Here is an 18,228-nt window from a genome sequence, read left to right as displayed (position 1 = left end):
CCCCTCCCTGTCCCATCTTTCTTGCCACATTCAGTTGACTTTTTCCCAGATTACACACTTAACCTCTGCTTTACTGATACTAATGTGCATTTCCACATTTTCTTTTTTTAAACGCCCTCTTTGCCAACTCATCCACCCTCTCATTCCCCTTCACCCCTACATGTGCTGGAACCCATAGAAATTTTACCTGACCTCCCTGATTTGCAATTCTTGTAACTAACTGAAGGACTTCATAAAGTACATCTTGCCAACTGTTTGTGTGAAAAGACCTTAAACTTGCTAGAACTGAGGATGAATCTGAACATATCAATGCTTTGGCTTGTCTGGCTTTCTGCACCCATTGCAATGCAACCAACACTGCCAGCATCTCCACTGTAAACACCCCTAACTTATTAGATGTTCCTCTGCTGATTCCAATTTCTTTTGCTGGTATTACCACCCCAAACCCTGTCACTCCTGTTTCAGGTTCCTTCGCACCATCCGTATAAATGTGAGTATAATCACTATACTTTTCTATCACATGACAGTTAAATGCATTTACCAAATCTGTTTTATATCTTTCTTTCCTTTTTACCTCTAACAAATGCCAGTCTATGTCAGGCCATACAAGCTTCCATGGAGCTACAACCGGATAAGCTACTGAAGGACTTATCCTCAGATCAAATACTCCACATTCTTTCGCAATATCTTCCCTACCCGACTAAAGGTATCCCTCTGAAATCTCCCATTTTCCCAGCACTCCTGCAACACTCCTTTAGTAGGGTGAGAATCATTGTGCCCCTGCAGGTTAGCCCAGTAGTTTGCCATCAGTTGCATCCTTCTTAGTTCCAAAGGCATTATTCCCATTTCTACCTGTAGGGCTGACACTGGTGACGTTTTAAAAGCCCCACTGCACACTCTCAAGGCCTGAGCCTGAATCACATCCAGTTTCCTTATAAGAGACCTAGCTGCTGATCCATATACTATATTTCCATAATCCAATACAGATCTCACTAAAGCCACATACATTCTCTTCAAAGCTGAACAACTTGCTCCCCATTCCCTACCAGTCAAACATCTCATCACATTTATTACTTTTTTACATTTCTCCTCAACTTTCCTGATATGGTCTGCCCATGTTAATGGTGAATCAAATATAACTCCCAGAAATTTAAATGATGCAACCCTTTCTAATTCAACCCCATACATTCTTAACTTCTTCCCTACCTCAACCCTTTTCCTGGTAAAAAAATACAGTTTTAGTTTTATCTACTGAAAATCTACATCCCCAATCCTAACCCCACTCCACCACTTCATCAATTGCTTCTAGTAGTTTCCTGATTATATGGTCCATGTTCCTGCCTCTTTTCCACAAGGCCCCATCATCCGCAAACAGTGACCTACCTATATCCACTGGTACCTTTGTGAAGACATCATTGATCATAATCATGAAAAGTAATGGGCTAATCACACTACCTTGAGGTGTGCCATTTTCCACTATGTACTGTTTTGATAATTCTGATCCAATCCGAACTTGAATTTTTCTACCAAACAAAAAATCTTTAATCCAATTTAAAAACTCTCCCACCAACTCCCATCTTGTGCAGTTTAATTAATAATCCTTCCTTCCACATCATATCATAGGCTTTTTCAATGTCAAAGAACACTGCCACTACTGACTCTCTATTTGCCTGGGCCTTCCTTATTTCAGTCTCTAACATAATCACTGAGTCCATGGAATTCTTTCCCTTTCTAAAACCACTCTGATAACTTGCCAGCATTCCCCTTTTCTCAAGCTCATATGATAAACTGTCTGTTATCATCCTTTCCATTATCTTACATATACTTGATGAGTCACGGGTTCAATTCCCGCCGCTGCTTGGTTCTCCCCGTGACTGCCTGGGGTTCCTTCGGGTGCTCCGATTTCCTCCCACAGTCCAATGACCTACCGGTAAATAGATTAATTAATCATTGTAAATCGTCCCATGATTAGGCTAGGATTAAATCGAGGACTGCTTGCTGGGCGATGTGTCTCGAAGGGAGGAGCCTATTCCGCGCTGAATCTCAATAAATAAATACATTTATTTTATAAGCAATTTTTCATTAAAACTCATTGTCTGGTGAAGTATATAATTGCAATTTGCGGTTTCAGTGAAGTGGGTGAAAAGGGCAGAAATATTTGCCTTCAGGTAGTACTACATCTGGGAGTTGAGGAAATCAGGAAAGGACGTCACCAGTATGAGGCTTGGAGCGGTGCAGCGTGATTATATAAAAGGGAATTGAAAAGCAGCCGCGCTGTACACTGAGACGCGGGTATGGCAGAGAATATGTTTCTGTATTGGGGCTCCGGTTCTCCACCCTGCTGGAGGATTATGATTGCCTTGGAAGAGAAAAAACTGCAAGGCTATAAGGAAAAGTTGTTGTCCTTCGAGAAGATGGAGCACAAATCGGAAGAGGTTATGGCGATTAATCTCAGGGGTCAGGTACTGATTGAGAATATGCTCCTTTCCGTAGACTACTATATAAGACTGATTTTACTTTTCAATTAAGTCAGCGGCTGCAGAACACATTAATTTTTATTTACAATTTATTTTTAAAAATAAAAGACGAAATGAAATCAAATTGGACTTCTGATTACTTTATTTTAAAAACTGCTTCAACATTGTAATTGCAGTTACCCAGTTTCCGTCATGGGGACATTATCCTGAACGAATCTTTTGGAGTCTGTCTATATTTAGAGGTAAGAATCGTCTCCTACTGCCACCTCCCAAAAACAAAACAAACTACAAACTTCGCTCTTTAAATCTCCCAACCTTTTGTTTCTCGGCGCTGTTGCCTTCCTCTGTAATGGAGAGGGCGGTGGAATGGTTGTTGGCGAGGTATCACCTGAGTATCAGGCGGCTGTGTTTCCCGGGTTGCAATGTCTCGGCGCGCTCATTCTGGAATTGTCTTGTCTTTCCTCAGAACCAGTTCAAGTCTCAAGGCACCCAACTGATTCCGGACTCCGGAGCTGAGCAGGCTCTTGTTTACCAGAGAATGTTCGAGGTTCTGGCTCTGCAGGAAAAACTTGGTAAACCCACCCTACACTCCCAGCCCCCATGTGGCACCTGTTATGGTTTCATGTCACTTCAAAGCACAGTTGCCATCTGAGCCTAACTGACTTTAGTCTCTAGAGCAATTATTCTTGTGTAAATGTTTTGGTGCTTCTCATTGCTGTGAGAGGGAAGAAAAAGATTGTACACAATATTAAGCCAAAGAAAAACATGAAAGGCAATTGTTCAGAAATTGCCTTGAGTTGTAGTTTGTCAAATCATTGATAAAATGATGAATGTCTTTCCCATATGCTCACAGAGCTCGTTTTTCAGTTAAACTGGTGAATCTTGAAATGTCTATTCCTCTAGATATTTATTTAGAGTACTTGACAGAATTGCTTCCTGCAGCAATCATGTTTGTTGTTAACATATCTTTTACCATCTTGTTTGGTTGTAAATGCAAAATATAACAAACTGGCTGTACAAAGTAGTCTGTCACAGTCCTTTCCCTTGTCTTCCTGATGCTTTGAATATTGCAGTTTCTGCTTGAAGGAGATGGGTATTTTGGGGTGAAGCCAGCATAGACTGTTAAATATCAGGGAGGTTTGTTAATGCTATTGGGGAGGCTTTAAACCAGATTTGCAGGGGGATGGGAACCAGAGTGCCAGAGCTGACGGTGTGGCTGGGGTGAAAATAAATGATGTTAAAAGCTCAAGCAAATCTGCTAATAGAAAGGTTGTGAGTGGTGGTAAAAATCTTCTGAGGTGTATATATTTCAATGCTAGGAGTATTGCGGGGAAGGTGGATGATTTGAGGGCATGGATTGACACATGGAATTATGACGTTACAGCAAGTAGTGAAACTTGGCTACAGGAGGGGCGGGACTGGCAGCTAAATATTCCAGGGTTCCGATGTTTCAGATGTGATCGAGGCAGAGGAATGAAAGGTGGGGGAGTAGCATTGCTTGTTAGGGAAAATATTACAGCAGTGCTCGGGCAGGACAGATTAGAGGGCTTGTCTACTGAGTCCTTATGGGTGGAGCTGAGAAACAGGAAAGGTATGGCCACATTGGTGGGATTGTATTACACACCACCCAATAGTCAGCGAGAATTGGAAGAGCAAATCTGCAGAGAGATAGCAGGCAACTGCAGGAAACATAAAGTTGTGGTGGTAGGGGATTTTAATTTTCCATATATTGATTGGGTCTCCCATACTGTTAGGGGTCTAGATGGTTTAGAGTTTATAAATGTGTTCAGGAAAGTTTTCTAAATCAATATATAGAGGGACCAATGCAATATTGGGTCTCCTGTTAGGAAACGAGTTGGGACAAGTGACAGAAGTCTGTGTAGGGGAGCACTTTGGTTTCAGTGATCATAACACCATTAGTTTCAACTTGATCATGGACAAGGATAGATCTGGTCCTAGGGTTGAGGTTCTTAACTGGAAGAAGGCCAAATTTGAAGAAATGAGAAAGGATCTAAAAAGCGTGGGTTGGGACAGGTTGTTCTCTGGCAAGGATGTGATCGGTAGGTGGGAAGCCTTCAAAGGAGAAATTTTGAGAGTGCAGAATTTGTATGTTCCTGTCAGGATTAAAGGCAAAGTGAATAGGAATAAGGAACCTTGGTTCTCAAGGGATATTGCAACTCTGATAAAGAAGAAGAGGGAGTTGTATGACATGTATCGGAAGCAGGGAGTAAGTAAGGTGCTTGAGGAATATAAGAAGTGCAAGAAAATACTTAAGAAAGAAATCAGGAGGGCTAAAAGAAGACATGAGGTTGCCATGGCAGTCAAAGTGAAGGATAATCCAAAGAGCTTTTACAGGTATATCAAGAGCAAAAGGATTGTAAGGGATAAAATTGTTCCTCTTGAAGATCAGAGTGGTCGGCAATGTGCGGAACCAAAGGAAATGGGGGAGATCTTAAATAGGTTTTTTGTGTCTGTATTTACTAAGGAAACTGGCATGAAGTCTATGGAATTGAGGGAAACAAGTAGTGAGATCATGGAAACTGTACAGATCGAAAAGGAGGAGGTGCTTGCTGTCTTGAGGAAAATTAAAGTGGATAAATCCCCGGGACCTGACAGGAATGTTCCCTCGGACCTTGAAGGAGACTAGTGTTGAAATTGCAGGGGCCCTGGCAGAAATATTTAAAATATCGCTGTGTACAGGTGAGGTACCAGAGGATTGTGGAGTGGCTCATGTTGTTCCGTTGTTTAAAAAAAGGATCAAAAAGTAATCCGGGAAATTATAGGCCAGTAAGTTTAATGTCGGTAGTAGGTAGGTTATTGGAGGGAGTACTAAGAGACAGAATCTACAAACATTTGTATAGACAGGGACTTATTAGGGAGAGTCAACATGGCTTTGTGCGTGGTAGGTCATGTTTGACCAATCTATTGGAGTTTTTCGAGGAGGTTACCAGGAAAGTGGATGAAGGGAAGGCAGTGGATATTGTCTACATGGACTTCAGTAAGGCCTTTGACAAGGTCCCGCATGGGAGGTTAGTTAGGAAAATTCAGTCGCTAGGTATACATGGAGAGGTGGTAAATTGGATTAGACATTGGCTCGATGGAAGAAGCCATCGATGGAAGAAGTGGTGGTAGAGAATTGCTTCTCCGAGTGGAGGCCTGTGACTAGTGGTGTGCCGCAGGGATCAGTGCTGGGTCCATTGTTATTTGTCATCTATATCAATGATATGGATGATAATGTGGTAAATTGGATCAGCAAATTTGCTGATGATACAAAGATTGGAGGTGTAGTAGACACTGAGGAAGGTTTTCAGAGCCTGCAGAGGGACTTGGACCAGCTGGAAAAATGGGCTAAAAAATGGCAGATGGAGTTTAATACAGACAAGTGTGAGGTATTGCATGTTGGAAGGACAAACCAAGGTAGAACATACAGGGTTAATGGTAAGGCACTGAGGAGTGCAGTGGAACAGAGGGATCTGGGAATACAGATACAAAAATCCCTAAAAGTGGCGTCACAGATAGATAGGGTCATAAAGAGAGCTTTTGGTACATTGGCCTTTATTAATCAAAGTATTGAGTATAAGAGCTGGAATGTTATGATGAGGTTGTATAAGGCATTGGTGAGGCTGAATCTGGAGTATTGTGTTCAGTTTTGGTCACCAAGTTACATGAAGGATATAAATAAGGTTGAAAGAGTGCAGAGAAGGTTTACAAGGATGTTGCCGAGACTTGAGAAACTCAGTTACAGAGAAAGGTTGAATAGGTTAGGACTTTATTCCCTGGAGTGTAGAAGAATGAGGGGAGATTTGATAGAGGTATATAAAATTATGATGTGTATTGATAGAGTGAATGCAAGCAGGCTTTTTCCACTGAGGCAAGGGGAGAAAAAAAACTAGAGGACATGGGTTAAGGGTGGGGGGGGGGAAGTTTCAAGGGAACATTAGGGAGGGGGCTTCACACAGAGTGGTGGGAGTATGGAATGAGCTGCCAGACGAGGTGGTAAATGCAGGTTTTTTAACATTTAAGGATAAATTGGACAGATACATGGATGGGAGGTGTATGGAGGGATATGGTCCGTGTGCAGGTCAGTGGGACTAGCCAGAAAATGGTTCGGCACAACCAAGAAGGGCCAAAAGGCCTGTTTCTGTGCTGTAGTTTCTATGGTTCTATCCTTCTAGGTAGTTAAGAGGTTGCAGGTTTGTGTGGTGCTATTAAAATGTACAAAGTAGATATCAAGCAATATACATCAAAGTTGCTGGTGAACGCAGCAGGCCAAGCAGCATCTATAGGAAGAGGCGCAGTCGACGTTTCAGGCCGAGACCCTTCGTCAGGACTAACTGAAGGAAGAGTGAGTAAGGGATTTGAAAGCTGGAGGGGGAGGGGGAGATGCAAAATGATAGGAGAAGACAGGAGGGGGAGGGATAGAGCCAAGAGCTGGACAGGTGATAGGCAAAAGGGAATACGAGAGGATCATGGGACAGGAGGTCCAGGAAGAAAGACGGGGGGGGGGTGACCCAGAGGATGGGCAAGAGGTATATTCAGAGGGACAGCGGGAGAAAAAGGAGAGTGAGAGAAAGAATGTGTGCATAAAAATGAGCAACTTCCTACATTTGTAACCACTATTGTGTGTGATTCTGTTCAGTTTGTAGCTAGTTATAATTTTTGAAATGGTAGAATTAAATATCGTGTGTGTGTGTGTGTTATGTCCTTGCATTGATTTCCTCACCCCATTGACATGCTTGTTAGTAGGTGAACTGGCCACTAATTGGTTCCAAGTTTAGGTGGGGGGGGCAGGAAAATTTAGGGGTCTGCTTCACAAGTACTTTCACTCTACCTGTGACCATGTGTATGTTTTCCTGGTGGACATGCATTTCAATTCTACTTTCCATTCCCATTCTGACATGTTGATCCATGACTGTCTCTACTGCCTCGATGAGGCCACTCTCAGGCTGGAGCAGCAACACCCCATATCTGTATGCATAGCCTCCAACCTGATGGTTTGAACATTGATTTCTCCAGCTTCCTGTAATTTCTTCCCCTTCTCTCTTTTTCCATTTTCCTTTCTGATTTCCCTCTTGACCTTCTTACCAGCCTGTCCATCACCTCCATTTATGCCCCAGGGATTTGTTTTTTTTAATTCCCAGATTCTTTTAGGAGTCCAAGAATGAGTGAAAACTTGTTGCTTCATGATCATTTATTTTAATGTTTAAACAAAGAAACAGATAAAGAGCATACAAAATTAGGGGAAGACAAAGAAATGAGATGGTGATTTATTTTTGTTTTGCAAAGCCTGACACTTGAAAGGCAAATTCCTGAGATAAGGAAGGACTAATTAAAATGTATACAATCACAGCACTGTCACGTGCTAGCACTTGGCCAGTGAAAAATTGTGTAACTGCTTTTCTGCCAGAAGGTGGAGACAAACACTAGTTGTGAAAATTACAGGTTAAAAATGTTAGTACAGTAATTGCAATTTCAATCTTGCATTAATTCAACTGATACCTTTATAGAACATAGAATAGTACAGCACTGTACAGGCCCTTTGGCCCACAATGTTGTGCTGACCCTCAAACTCTGCCTCCCATATAAGCCCCACCTTAAATTCCTCCATATACCTGTCTAGTAGTCTCTTAAACTTCACTAGTGTATCTGCCTCCACCACTGACTCAGGCAGTGCATTCCACACACCAACCACTCTGAGTTAAAAAAAACCTTCCTCTAATATTCCCCTTGAACTTCTCACCCCTTACCTTAAAGCCATGTCCTCTTGTATTGAGCAGTGGTGCCCTGGGGAAGAGGTGCTGGCTATCCACTCTATCTATTCCTCTTATTATCTTGTACACCTCTATCATGTCTCCTCTCATCCTCCCTCTCTCCAAAAGTAAAGCCCTAGCTCCCTTAATCTCTGATCATAATGCATACTCTCTAAACCAGGCAGCATCCTGGTAAATCTCCTCTGTACCCTTTTCAATGCTTCCATATCCTTCCTATAGTGAGGTGACCAGAACTGACACAGTACTCCAAGTGTGGCCTAACCAGAGTTTTATAGAGCTGCATCATTACATCGCGACTCTTAAACTCTATCCCTCGACTTATGAAAGCTAACACCCCATAAGCTTTCTTAACTACCCTATCCACCTGTGAGGCAACTTTCAGGGATCTGTGGACATGTACCCTGAGATCCCTCTGCTCCTCCACACTACCAAGTATCCTGCCATTTACTTTGTACTCTGCCTTGGAGTTTGCCCTTCCAAAGTGAACCACCTCACACTTCTCCGGGTTGAACTCCAACTGCCACTTCTCAGCCCACTTCTGCATCCTATCAATGTCTCTCTGCAATCTTCGACAATCCTCTACACTATCTACAACACCACCAACCTTTGTGTCATCTGCAAACTTGCCAACCCACCCTCCTACCCCCACATCCAGGTTGTTAATAAAAATCACGAAAAGTAGAGGTCCCAGAACCGATCCTTGTGGGACACCACTAGTTGCAATCCTCCAATCTGAATGTACTCCCTCCACCACCACCCTCTGCCTTCTGCAGGCAAGCCAATTCTGAATCCAACCCTCTGCCTTCTGCAGGCAAGCCAATTCTGAATTATTAAAAGCACAAAAATGATTCCAACACCTTTCCCCCCCCCCCCACCACCCCACTCACCATCCCCCTCACCTGGCTTTGCCTATTACTTACCAGCTTATACTCCTTCCCCTTCCCCCACCACCTTATTCATATTTCTTCTCCCTTCCTTTCCAGTGCTGATGAAAGGTTTTGGCCTGAAACGTTGACTCTTTATTCCCCTCTGTAGATGCTATCTAATTTGCTGAGTTTCTTCAGCATTTTGTGTGTTCCTCTGGATTTGCAGCATTTGCAGAATCTATTGTTTCTTCAGTCTAGATCCCAAAGCATTTGGTTTGGACTTGTCATAATTTGTAACCCCCCCCCCCCCCCAGCTTGTAGTTTAAGAGCTCCAATTATTCAAGACTTTTTTTCTTGTAATTCCTGTAATTCTTGAGGAATCTATATTGGGTCTTTTCTCTTGCTTTAACATTCATACCGCTAACTGTAAGCCCGACACTGAACACTGCTCACACCAATTCAGCCAGACATGTCTGTGGTTACACTGAAAGAAGTTGCATATTTTATCCCACAGGAAATGCATGTCTAGTGATGCCTGAATCTGAAGTAACACAAAATCCATCAAAAAAATCCAGACAAACGGCCTTGATCTAAATGTCTGCTGTCTATTTCACTCCTGGATGCTGCCTGGACCACTGAGTTCCTCCAGTATGTTGTGACACTGAATCCTTCAGTGCTGTTTACTTGCTCTGGAATTATTCATATTTCAGATTTATTTAGATATGTACTTGGAAATAGCTTCCACCTTTTGGGTATTGCTCCAATACCTAATGAGTATTGATAAAATCTCATCCCTTGCCCACCTTCAAATGTGATCTGCTAGTCCACCAGAGGAACTTCTCTTCCATCAAACATCTGGTTGCCTCAAAGGATAAGACTTTGAGAACTGGAGTTCATGCAGTAACAACTTAAATGTCAGCTTTACCCTTTCAGCTTCGCATTTCATCAGTAATGAGGTGCTGCTTTGAATGTTATAAATCAAATTGACTAATATTCACATTCCCACGCTTGTATTCTTGAAGAACTTAATTCTAGATGCATACTGTTAGTGGATCACTTTTCATTTGGGTACTTGTACTGTTGATAATGCCTCCAGTTTTTGGTGTTCAATAAATTACAGCTTAAGCTCCAACTTTGTTGAAATTACTCTGGCTGAGTGTAGCTCATAGGCCTAGAGTACGGAAATACCAGACACTAGTCAAGAAACCATAGCAATTGCAACTGTTTGCTTCCCGTTTGCAAACCTGTTTGCAACTCTCAGTCAGGGCTTTTCACTGGGGTGAAAAAGGCAAAAATGATTTTTCTCTTGTCTTTGTTATTTTAACTGGCATTTCCAGCTCTGAGCATATTTTTCTTGTGTTGGTAGATGATTTTTATTCCATTACTTGCACATACAATCAGTCTGTCTATAAGAATCTTGTGCATATACAGCCACCCTCAACAGTTCTTTACCTTTACAGCCATTTTACCTGTTCTGCTTGTCTCTTCCTAGCTTCATTTCTCCCCTCCCTGCCCACCTGGCTTCACCTATCACCTAGCTTCTACTCCTTCCCCTTCTCAAACCTTCTTGATCTGGATTCTTTCCCCTTCCTTGTCCTGAAGCCCAGCAGAGACCCTACTCTGCTCAAAACACTGAATTCTTGTTCATGTCTATAGATGCTGCCTGACCTGCTGATTTCCTCCTGTATTTTCTGCGTTATTCTGGATTTCCAGTATCTGCACAATCTCTTGTGTTGGAGTTACTTGTACATTATTATAGAGTTGCTTTTATTTATAGTCTTTGGGGTTTTTGTATTTCTTGTTTTTAATGCTACAACAGATCTGGAGTAACAATCCTTTTATTTTCCTTTACAGTTGTACTGAAGAATGACAATATCGAATATTGAATCTGGAATCTAATTAATCTGATTTCCTTGCAGCGGCCATAGTCTATTACTTTATGAAGATTCCAGAAAATGAGCGCCATGACTCTGCTGTGGAGAGGAACAAGAAGGCACTGAATGCAGAGCTGAAGTTGTGGGAAGGATACTTTGAGAAGGTAAAGGGGTGTTTATGAAGAAACCGAGAGTTAATTGCTTGGTCAGTAGGAGTAATGACAAATTTTGCTGCAGAAGTATTGTATTTTTCATTGAGTACCTGGATTTGAGCTCAGATCCAATCTACATTCCAGATGCTGTTTGAATTTGGCTGATTTGACTCCCTCTGTTTTCTGTTCAATTTGGTTTAAATCTGCAGTGGGGTTCTGCAGCCCAAAAAGCAAAGGTAATTGGCTCCAGTAAGATGGTGGCACACTCAGATGCATTGGCCTCTAGGCAGCCAACCAAAGAAATTATTGTCCTTTTTTAATTACTTTATGATTACAAGACACTGCTGAAAATTAAGAACTTCAAGTACTGCAGGTCTGCCACATCAGTGGAGGAGCAGGATGGTGTGGACTGTTCAAAGGCAGTGTTCAGTCTAACAGCATTTAGTCTTACCAGTCTCGGACATTTTTCTCGTGATCATAAGATCCTGTTCAAATTTGGCAATGTGGAATGCTGCAAGTCTGGTTCACTGGTTTATTGGTGGGACTGGCAGTGTGTGAGCTGTGTGGCCTTGGTTGTAGCACAGACATGCTACACCTCATGCTGCAACTACTCCTTGAGGAAGCAGTATAGTGCAGCATCAGTATGGTGCTGGTATCAGTGCTGCTCTCTAGTGTTTGCTTAGTGGAAAACCAGCTGGATTGCATTTATCTGCAGACTGCTGTGGGCTTCTTGCTGATAACATTCATGCACTGAGGGATGTGGGCTGTTTTATTTTTGTATGACTGTATATTTACTGCCATCTTGTGTGGCTTGTGCTCAGTATGAATGTTAGTAATGTTTTGCACCCTGGTCCTGGAGGAACACTGTTTTGTTGGACTGTATTTGTGTATGGTTGAATGACAATTAAAAGTAAATGACACATTCAAGACAAACTGTTGCAAAGACATGCTAACCTTCCAAATATCCCATATGTGTATCTGTTCTATGCCTGTGAGTAATGTACTAATAAACACAGGAGATTCTGCAGACGATGGAAACCTTGAATAACACATAAAATGCTGAAGGATATCAACAGGTCAGGCAGCATCTATGGAAAGGAACAAACAGTTGACATTTTGGGCTGAAACTGGACTAGAAAGGAAGGTGGGGGTGAGAAGTCAGAATAAAAGGTGTAGTGATGGTTGGGGAAGGAGTACCAGTTGGCAGGTGAACCCAGATAAGGGGGTAAAGGGAGGATGAAGTGGAAAAAGAGTTAGTAATAGAACCATAGAACACTACAGCACAGAAAACAGGCCATTCAGCCCTTCTAGTTTGTGCTGAAATATTATTCCGCTAGTCCCATTGACCTGCATCCAGTCCATAACCCTCCAGACCTCTCCCATCCATGTACCTATCCAATTTATTCTTAAAACTTAAATGAGCCAGCATTTACCATGTCAGATGGCAGCTCGTTCCACACTCCCACCACTCTCTGAAGAAGTTCCCCCTAATGTTCCCCCTGAACCTTTCCCCTTTCACCCTAAAGCCATGTCCCCTCGTATTTATCTCTCCTAATCTAAGTGGAAAGAACCTATTCACATTTACTGTCTATACCCCTCAATTTTGTAAAACTCTCAAATCTCCCCTCATTCTTCTACGCTCCAAGGAATAAAGTCCTAACCTGTTCAATCTTTCCCTGTAACTCTTGAAGACCGGGCACCATCCTAGTAAATCTAATGGACTGTTTGATTACATTATATACCCCATCATTAGTATAGAATGTTTTGCCTGTTTTTATTGGCCCACACTGCCTTTTAATATTGGCAGTGTTTCAGTCATCTCTTTAATTTTATAATGCAAAATGTATTGGATTCCCGGTTAAGATCATTGTAGTTAGTTTTGCAGGTCAGTGTTTTATAAAGTCAAACCAAAAACAAAATTAGGACATGCTTCAAGCTAAGTGTCATTGGAGAGGAAGTTAATTAGTCAGAAATTGTAACATTCTTCTCCTCTCCTGCAGATGCTGACTGTCTCCTGAGACTTCCAGCATATTTTAGTATAACGGCTTATACTGGAAACATGAAATACTCTGCTTCAGAATGTTAGTTTAAATTTGTTCATTGCTATCAAGATTTTCTCTTGTTTGTGGCTGTAAATTGACCAGGAGAGCTAGTTGGCTGTTTATAAGGGTAGTAATCAGCTCCAGATAAATTCAATGCCACTTGCCCTACAGTTTGTCTGTTCCCATGTGTACAATTAATAGCTCTTGCTTGCTCTTTAAATTTGCCCAAAAGTACTTTTTTCTTTTAATAAAAAAAAAAGTGTGTGTGCTTTTTAGGGCGGGGGAATGTTCTTCTTTTATAGAGAAAAATCGTGTTTCTTACCCCAGGTTGTAACAACTTTATCTTGTCTGTTTGCTATGTAGAAATTTTCTTAATGGTGTTATTGAATTACTGTCCTTGGGAGTGTCATCGATAGATGTATTTGTTTTTTTACTCATCATTCCAAAGTTATCTTGATTAGAAATATTTTGGATTTTTCAGTTGTATGAAAGAATACAACAATCAATCTGAGCCTCAACTCTGACTGTTTGGCATCAATCCAGATTTGATGAAACTCTTGTTGCACGATGATGTAGAGGGGGGGAAAATGCAGTCACTTTCCAACTAACATGCACTGATGCCTGGTCTGATAACACCCAACCCTTGTTTAAGTGGTGCCATCAGCTCAACTTTTGGATGAATTATCAGATGCTGGAACATAAATCTTTAAGTTGCTGTGAAAGTATTGGTCACATTCTTTTTATGACACTTAATCTCTATTCTATTTTGGTTTAGTTATCTTTTACAGAATAAACTCAGTTCTATGATTTACCATTTATTCTCTCCATTTTTAAGTATCTATCAGGGTGCATCTTTTGATCAATTGCACATCTGAGTTTGCTTTCTCTTCTAGTTGCCTACCGATTCCCACATTGCAGGGAAGAGTTTCACAATGGCGGATGTAATGCTGTTCCCACAGTTGGCCTGTGCTATTCGCTTTGGGTGAGTGGAAAAATAGAATTAGTTTATTGACATATTTTACCAGCATAGCCATTTCCTGTTTGCCGTCTCTAGTGTCTTTCACTCAGAGGCTTTTTCCCAGGGCTGAGATGGCTGCCACAAGAGGGCACAGGTTGAAGGTGCTTGGGATTAGATTCAGAAGAGACGTCAGGGTAAGTTTTTTACGCATGGAATGGTGAATGTGTGGAATGGGCTGCTGACAATGGTGGCGGAGGCGGATACAATGGGGTCTTTTAAGAGACTTTTGGATGGGTACATGGAGCTTAGAAAAATAGAGGACAATGGGTAAGCCTAGTAATTTCTAAGGTAAGAACATGTTCAGCACAACTTTGTGGGCCTGTATTTTGCTGTAGGTTTTCTATGTCTACCAGTGTTTCAACTGTGCAGAAAATGGCATAGCTAGCTTGTGCACAGTTAGCTCCACCAACCCATTATCTCACTGTTTAGTTTCAGTAATAAAATAACCAAAATGTCAGGGGCAACTGTTCTAGTGCCATGAAGCTATTTCACATCTGAAGCTATTTGATGATTTGTCTTGGTTATTGTCCCTCAAAGGGTACGGCTCTTCCTGTGCTATGTAGCATTACCCTGAATTTTCTGCTTGTTCTTTGCACAAGGAAAACATTGGCTCTCTAGCACTTCACTGACAGACGTTCAGTTCAAAGAGAACACCCAGTGTTATAAGGGGGGGGTGTTGGTGGTGGACCCAAATGCAAGACAGACACTGAAGTACTAGGAACAGGACTAAGTGTCAAAGCAAGGGAAAAAAGTGGAGAAGAAACGACTCTGGACAAGACACAGGCCCTGGATGAGACTAGGATACAGGGCCTGGGCTAGGACTAGACTAGGAAAGCGGGACCTGGACGAGGAATTAGGAACTTGGAACCAGGACAAGAACTCCGAGCCAGGGACTGGACGGGGACCCGGAACCTGGGTCTTGACTCTGGCTCGGACTCCAGATCTAGGTGAGGACAACACGTGACAAGGCAACAGGACTGAACTTGGCGGCAGGATGCGGCACCAGAATTGGGTGAGGGCACGAAGCTCAGACTTGGACTTGGGAGACAGGAACGCAGAACACAGACCCTTGGTTTTGGGAGACAGGAACATGGAACGTAGGGCCGGGACCCCTCCTTGGGAACAGGACATAGGGCCAGGACTCATACACAGAATGCTGAACATGACGAGACGGTTCCCAACGCAAGGTAGCGGCAAATGGCCGGACCTACCTTGCGAAGGTGTGGACACAGGTGGTTCCCAACACGGTAGCGGCAAACGGCTGGACCCCACACACAGACAGTTCCAAACAACGATAGACAGTTCCTTATCTGGACACAGCAAGGTTCCGGTCTTGCTCTGGCGGTAGAACTTGACGGCGAGAGTAGGCAAGGACGCAGGCGAAGCTACAGCCAAGTGCTGCAGAAGGAAGGGAAGGGAACAGTCCAGCAACTCAGGCTGAACCCAGGAGCAATTTATGTAGCAGCCCAAAATGAGAATCATGTTCCTCAATAGAGGCACCCCAACAGAACAAGGGAAAAGCAGAAAACCTGGAATGAGGATCGTTGGACCGGACCGAGAACCAGAATGCGGACTTTATGGACTGGACCATGACACCCAAGCCTACTGTAGAGCTGAGGGAATGCACAATTCCCTTCCCTACCTGTTGGTCTTGTCCAATTTGCATGTAAAGTCTGTTGCCTAATGCTAATTGCTAACCCTTTGAATATTATAGAATATCATTTCACTTCCCTTGTGCTAAAAGTTCTTGAATATGAGAATGCATAATTTCACTTAACAGTGTCTTCCACCCATTCTCCATGATAACGAATAGTGGAGTTTCACTGTCAGATGGCAACATGATCTATAAGCTTTCTCAAATTGGACTAAATCTATACAGCAGATCTGGTCCAAAAGTTGTTCCAAGGCAGCTTGAGCATGTGTCAAATTGTAGGAAGGTATCTATTCCCGATTAGATATATAAGTACCTCTGCTATAGTTTAACTTGCTTTCAGTATTCTTCCATTGATTTTCTAGGCTGTCAGTTGACAAATACCCCAAGCTGTTCAATTATTACACCAGAGTGAAAGAGCGGCCAAGCATCCAGGCCTCATGGCCTCCCCATTGGAAGGAGAGCCCTCCAACCATAGATGTACTGAAGGATATTTGAGGTTCTAGAAAGCACCACTGTCTTGACTTTTTAATTCATGTAACGTATGGTGAAATGTTGCTCCTGTTTGCCTTGGAATTAGCAGTAACAATGCAGGATTGTGCTGTGCAATAAAGGCTGTAACACACTGCAGGCTTATTTTTGTTGCATTAAAAGTTAATAAACTATTCAGAAATCTGTCTTGTATTTGTGTTCTCTTGTCTACATCACCAAATGGGAATTTGGGTGAGTTGCCAAGAGGACATTAGTCACTGGCAAGTACTTTGTTCCTCATTAAGGGCAAGCCTCTCAAAATCCCGCCAAGGGCAATTGGGAGTCTTTGGTGAAAAGTGAATTATGCTGATGTATTATGTGTTGTTTTTGGGTGGTTGTACAGATTTGGTCCAAGATAAGAGACCATACTCTACCACATTGGCATCAATACACTTGTATGTTTATAAAAATACATGTCACATACAGACATCTCTATTATCCATTTCTTTTATCTTCTGTCCCTCACTTTGGAGAACAATATCACTGAATTTATTATTAACTAATGAGAATTGAGGACTAAAACAAAACAATTGTGCATATGAAACTGAGAACCAGTAGAATTTTGCATTGTCTTCCCTGTCATGTGCTGTTATGACCATTAGACCATTATGACCATCAGGAGTAGAGCCAGGTCATTCAGCCCATTAAGTTTGCTCTGCTATTTGATCATAGGTGATTTATTAACCCTCTCTACCCCATTCTCTTGCTTTCTCCCTATAACCTGTGACAACGTCACTAATCAAGAACCTGTCATGCTCCACTTTAAATATACTTGATGACTTTGTCTTCACAGCTCTGTGCAATGAATTTCACAAATTCTGAGGGTAAAGAAACTTGTCCTCATCTCTATTCTAAAATAATGTCCTTCTATTCTGAGGTTGTCCCTTCTGATTATAGACTTGCCCACTCTACTCTTAACCTGGCCTTCCACCATTTAGTAAGTTTTAATGAGATCAGTGAGAAAATTTAATAATTGTCACTTTATAAAAGTCCTTGCACTGTTCCCTCCTGCTTCATTCCATCACCACAACCACCACATCCCTTTTTAAAATAACTTTGCAATTCCTAGGGCTTTGGCAGACCTATCTATGAAAATTCATGAGCCCAACTATGGGGCAGGGGTTGAGAATCTATTTCCTATGCTGCCAGTCAGAAATAATAAACAAACCTTCACAGCAACCCTACACCAGAAAGTAAGTCTGGGCAGCAGGATTAATCCATTGCCTTTGAAGCTAAGATTATCAGGTTGTCACAGAATTTGTTTTTAGCCTCTTTAAGAGAGGGAGGAGATCACAGCATGCACTCTGCTGACTTCCACACAGTCCTCTTGATGTGGTGATATTGGAGAAATCAAATGCCACTTTGCAAATCTCTCCCCTCAGCAGTGGAAACCCTGAATTTATAGTTGTCTGCCACTTTAATTCCCTGTCTGTCCCACTTCACCCCTCCACCTTTCCCTCTTCCTCACCCTCACTTTCTCCCCCCCCCGGCACCTTTTCTCCCTCACTCGTTCTCAATATCCTCTAATATATCAACTGGGCAGTTCATATCACCATGGAAACCTTTTCTGCATCCTATCGAACATATACCTTCAACCCTCCCCCATCTCTGCAAACTAGAGCCCCCCTTTTCTCACTTTTCTAGTTTTGAAACACACTATTCACTAGCTCCTTTTGTACATGCGTTACTTGCTGAGTGTTTCTAGAGTCTTTTGATTTTCGACATCTGTCATCTTCATTTTTTTCTTGTTTTTCCACAAGGTAAAAATGTCAGTCTCCCAAAATAGAACAGAGAAATTAGAGTACTATTGTTACATACCCGTGGGTATCTTGTGACTGTCTTATGA

At 42.2% G+C, this 18,228-nt stretch overlaps 1 protein-coding gene across 1 annotated transcript; it reads left to right on the top strand.

Moving 5' to 3' along the window:
* Nucleotides 1-2,224: 2,224 nt before the first annotated feature.
* LOC134356078 (glutathione S-transferase A-like) lies at nucleotides 2,225-16,549 on the top strand. The gene is made up of 6 exons (XM_063066639.1): nucleotides 2,225-2,462; nucleotides 2,654-2,719; nucleotides 2,944-3,049; nucleotides 11,034-11,152; nucleotides 14,076-14,164; nucleotides 16,217-16,549. Exons 1-6 carry the CDS (start codon nucleotides 2,295-2,297, stop codon nucleotides 16,347-16,349), a joined length of 681 nt encoding a protein of 226 aa, XP_062922709.1. The 5' UTR covers nucleotides 2,225-2,294; the 3' UTR covers nucleotides 16,350-16,549.
* Nucleotides 16,550-18,228: the final 1,679 nt, after the last annotated feature.

This window comes from Mobula hypostoma, chromosome 14 (assembly GCF_963921235.1).
Source record: "Mobula hypostoma chromosome 14, sMobHyp1.1, whole genome shotgun sequence".
Taxonomy (NCBI): domain Eukaryota; kingdom Metazoa; phylum Chordata; class Chondrichthyes; order Myliobatiformes; family Myliobatidae; genus Mobula; species Mobula hypostoma.
This window is presented reverse-complemented; position numbering and strand designations above follow the sequence as displayed.

What these genes read in the sequence shown, in the direction of transcription:
- LOC134356078 (XM_063066639.1), top strand. Translation starts at nt 2,295, where the DNA reads ATGGCAGAGAATATGTTTCTGTATTGGGGCTCCGGTTCTCCACCCTGC. An exon ending in CGATTAATCTCAGGGGTCAG is followed by an intron (nt 2,463 to 2,653) that starts GTACTGATTGAG and finishes TTGTAATTGCAG; the next exon opens with TTACCCAGTTTCCGTCATGG. An exon ending in GGCTCTGCAGGAAAAACTTG is followed by an intron (nt 3,050 to 11,033) that starts GTAAACCCACCC and finishes ATTTCCTTGCAG; the next exon opens with CGGCCATAGTCTATTACTTT.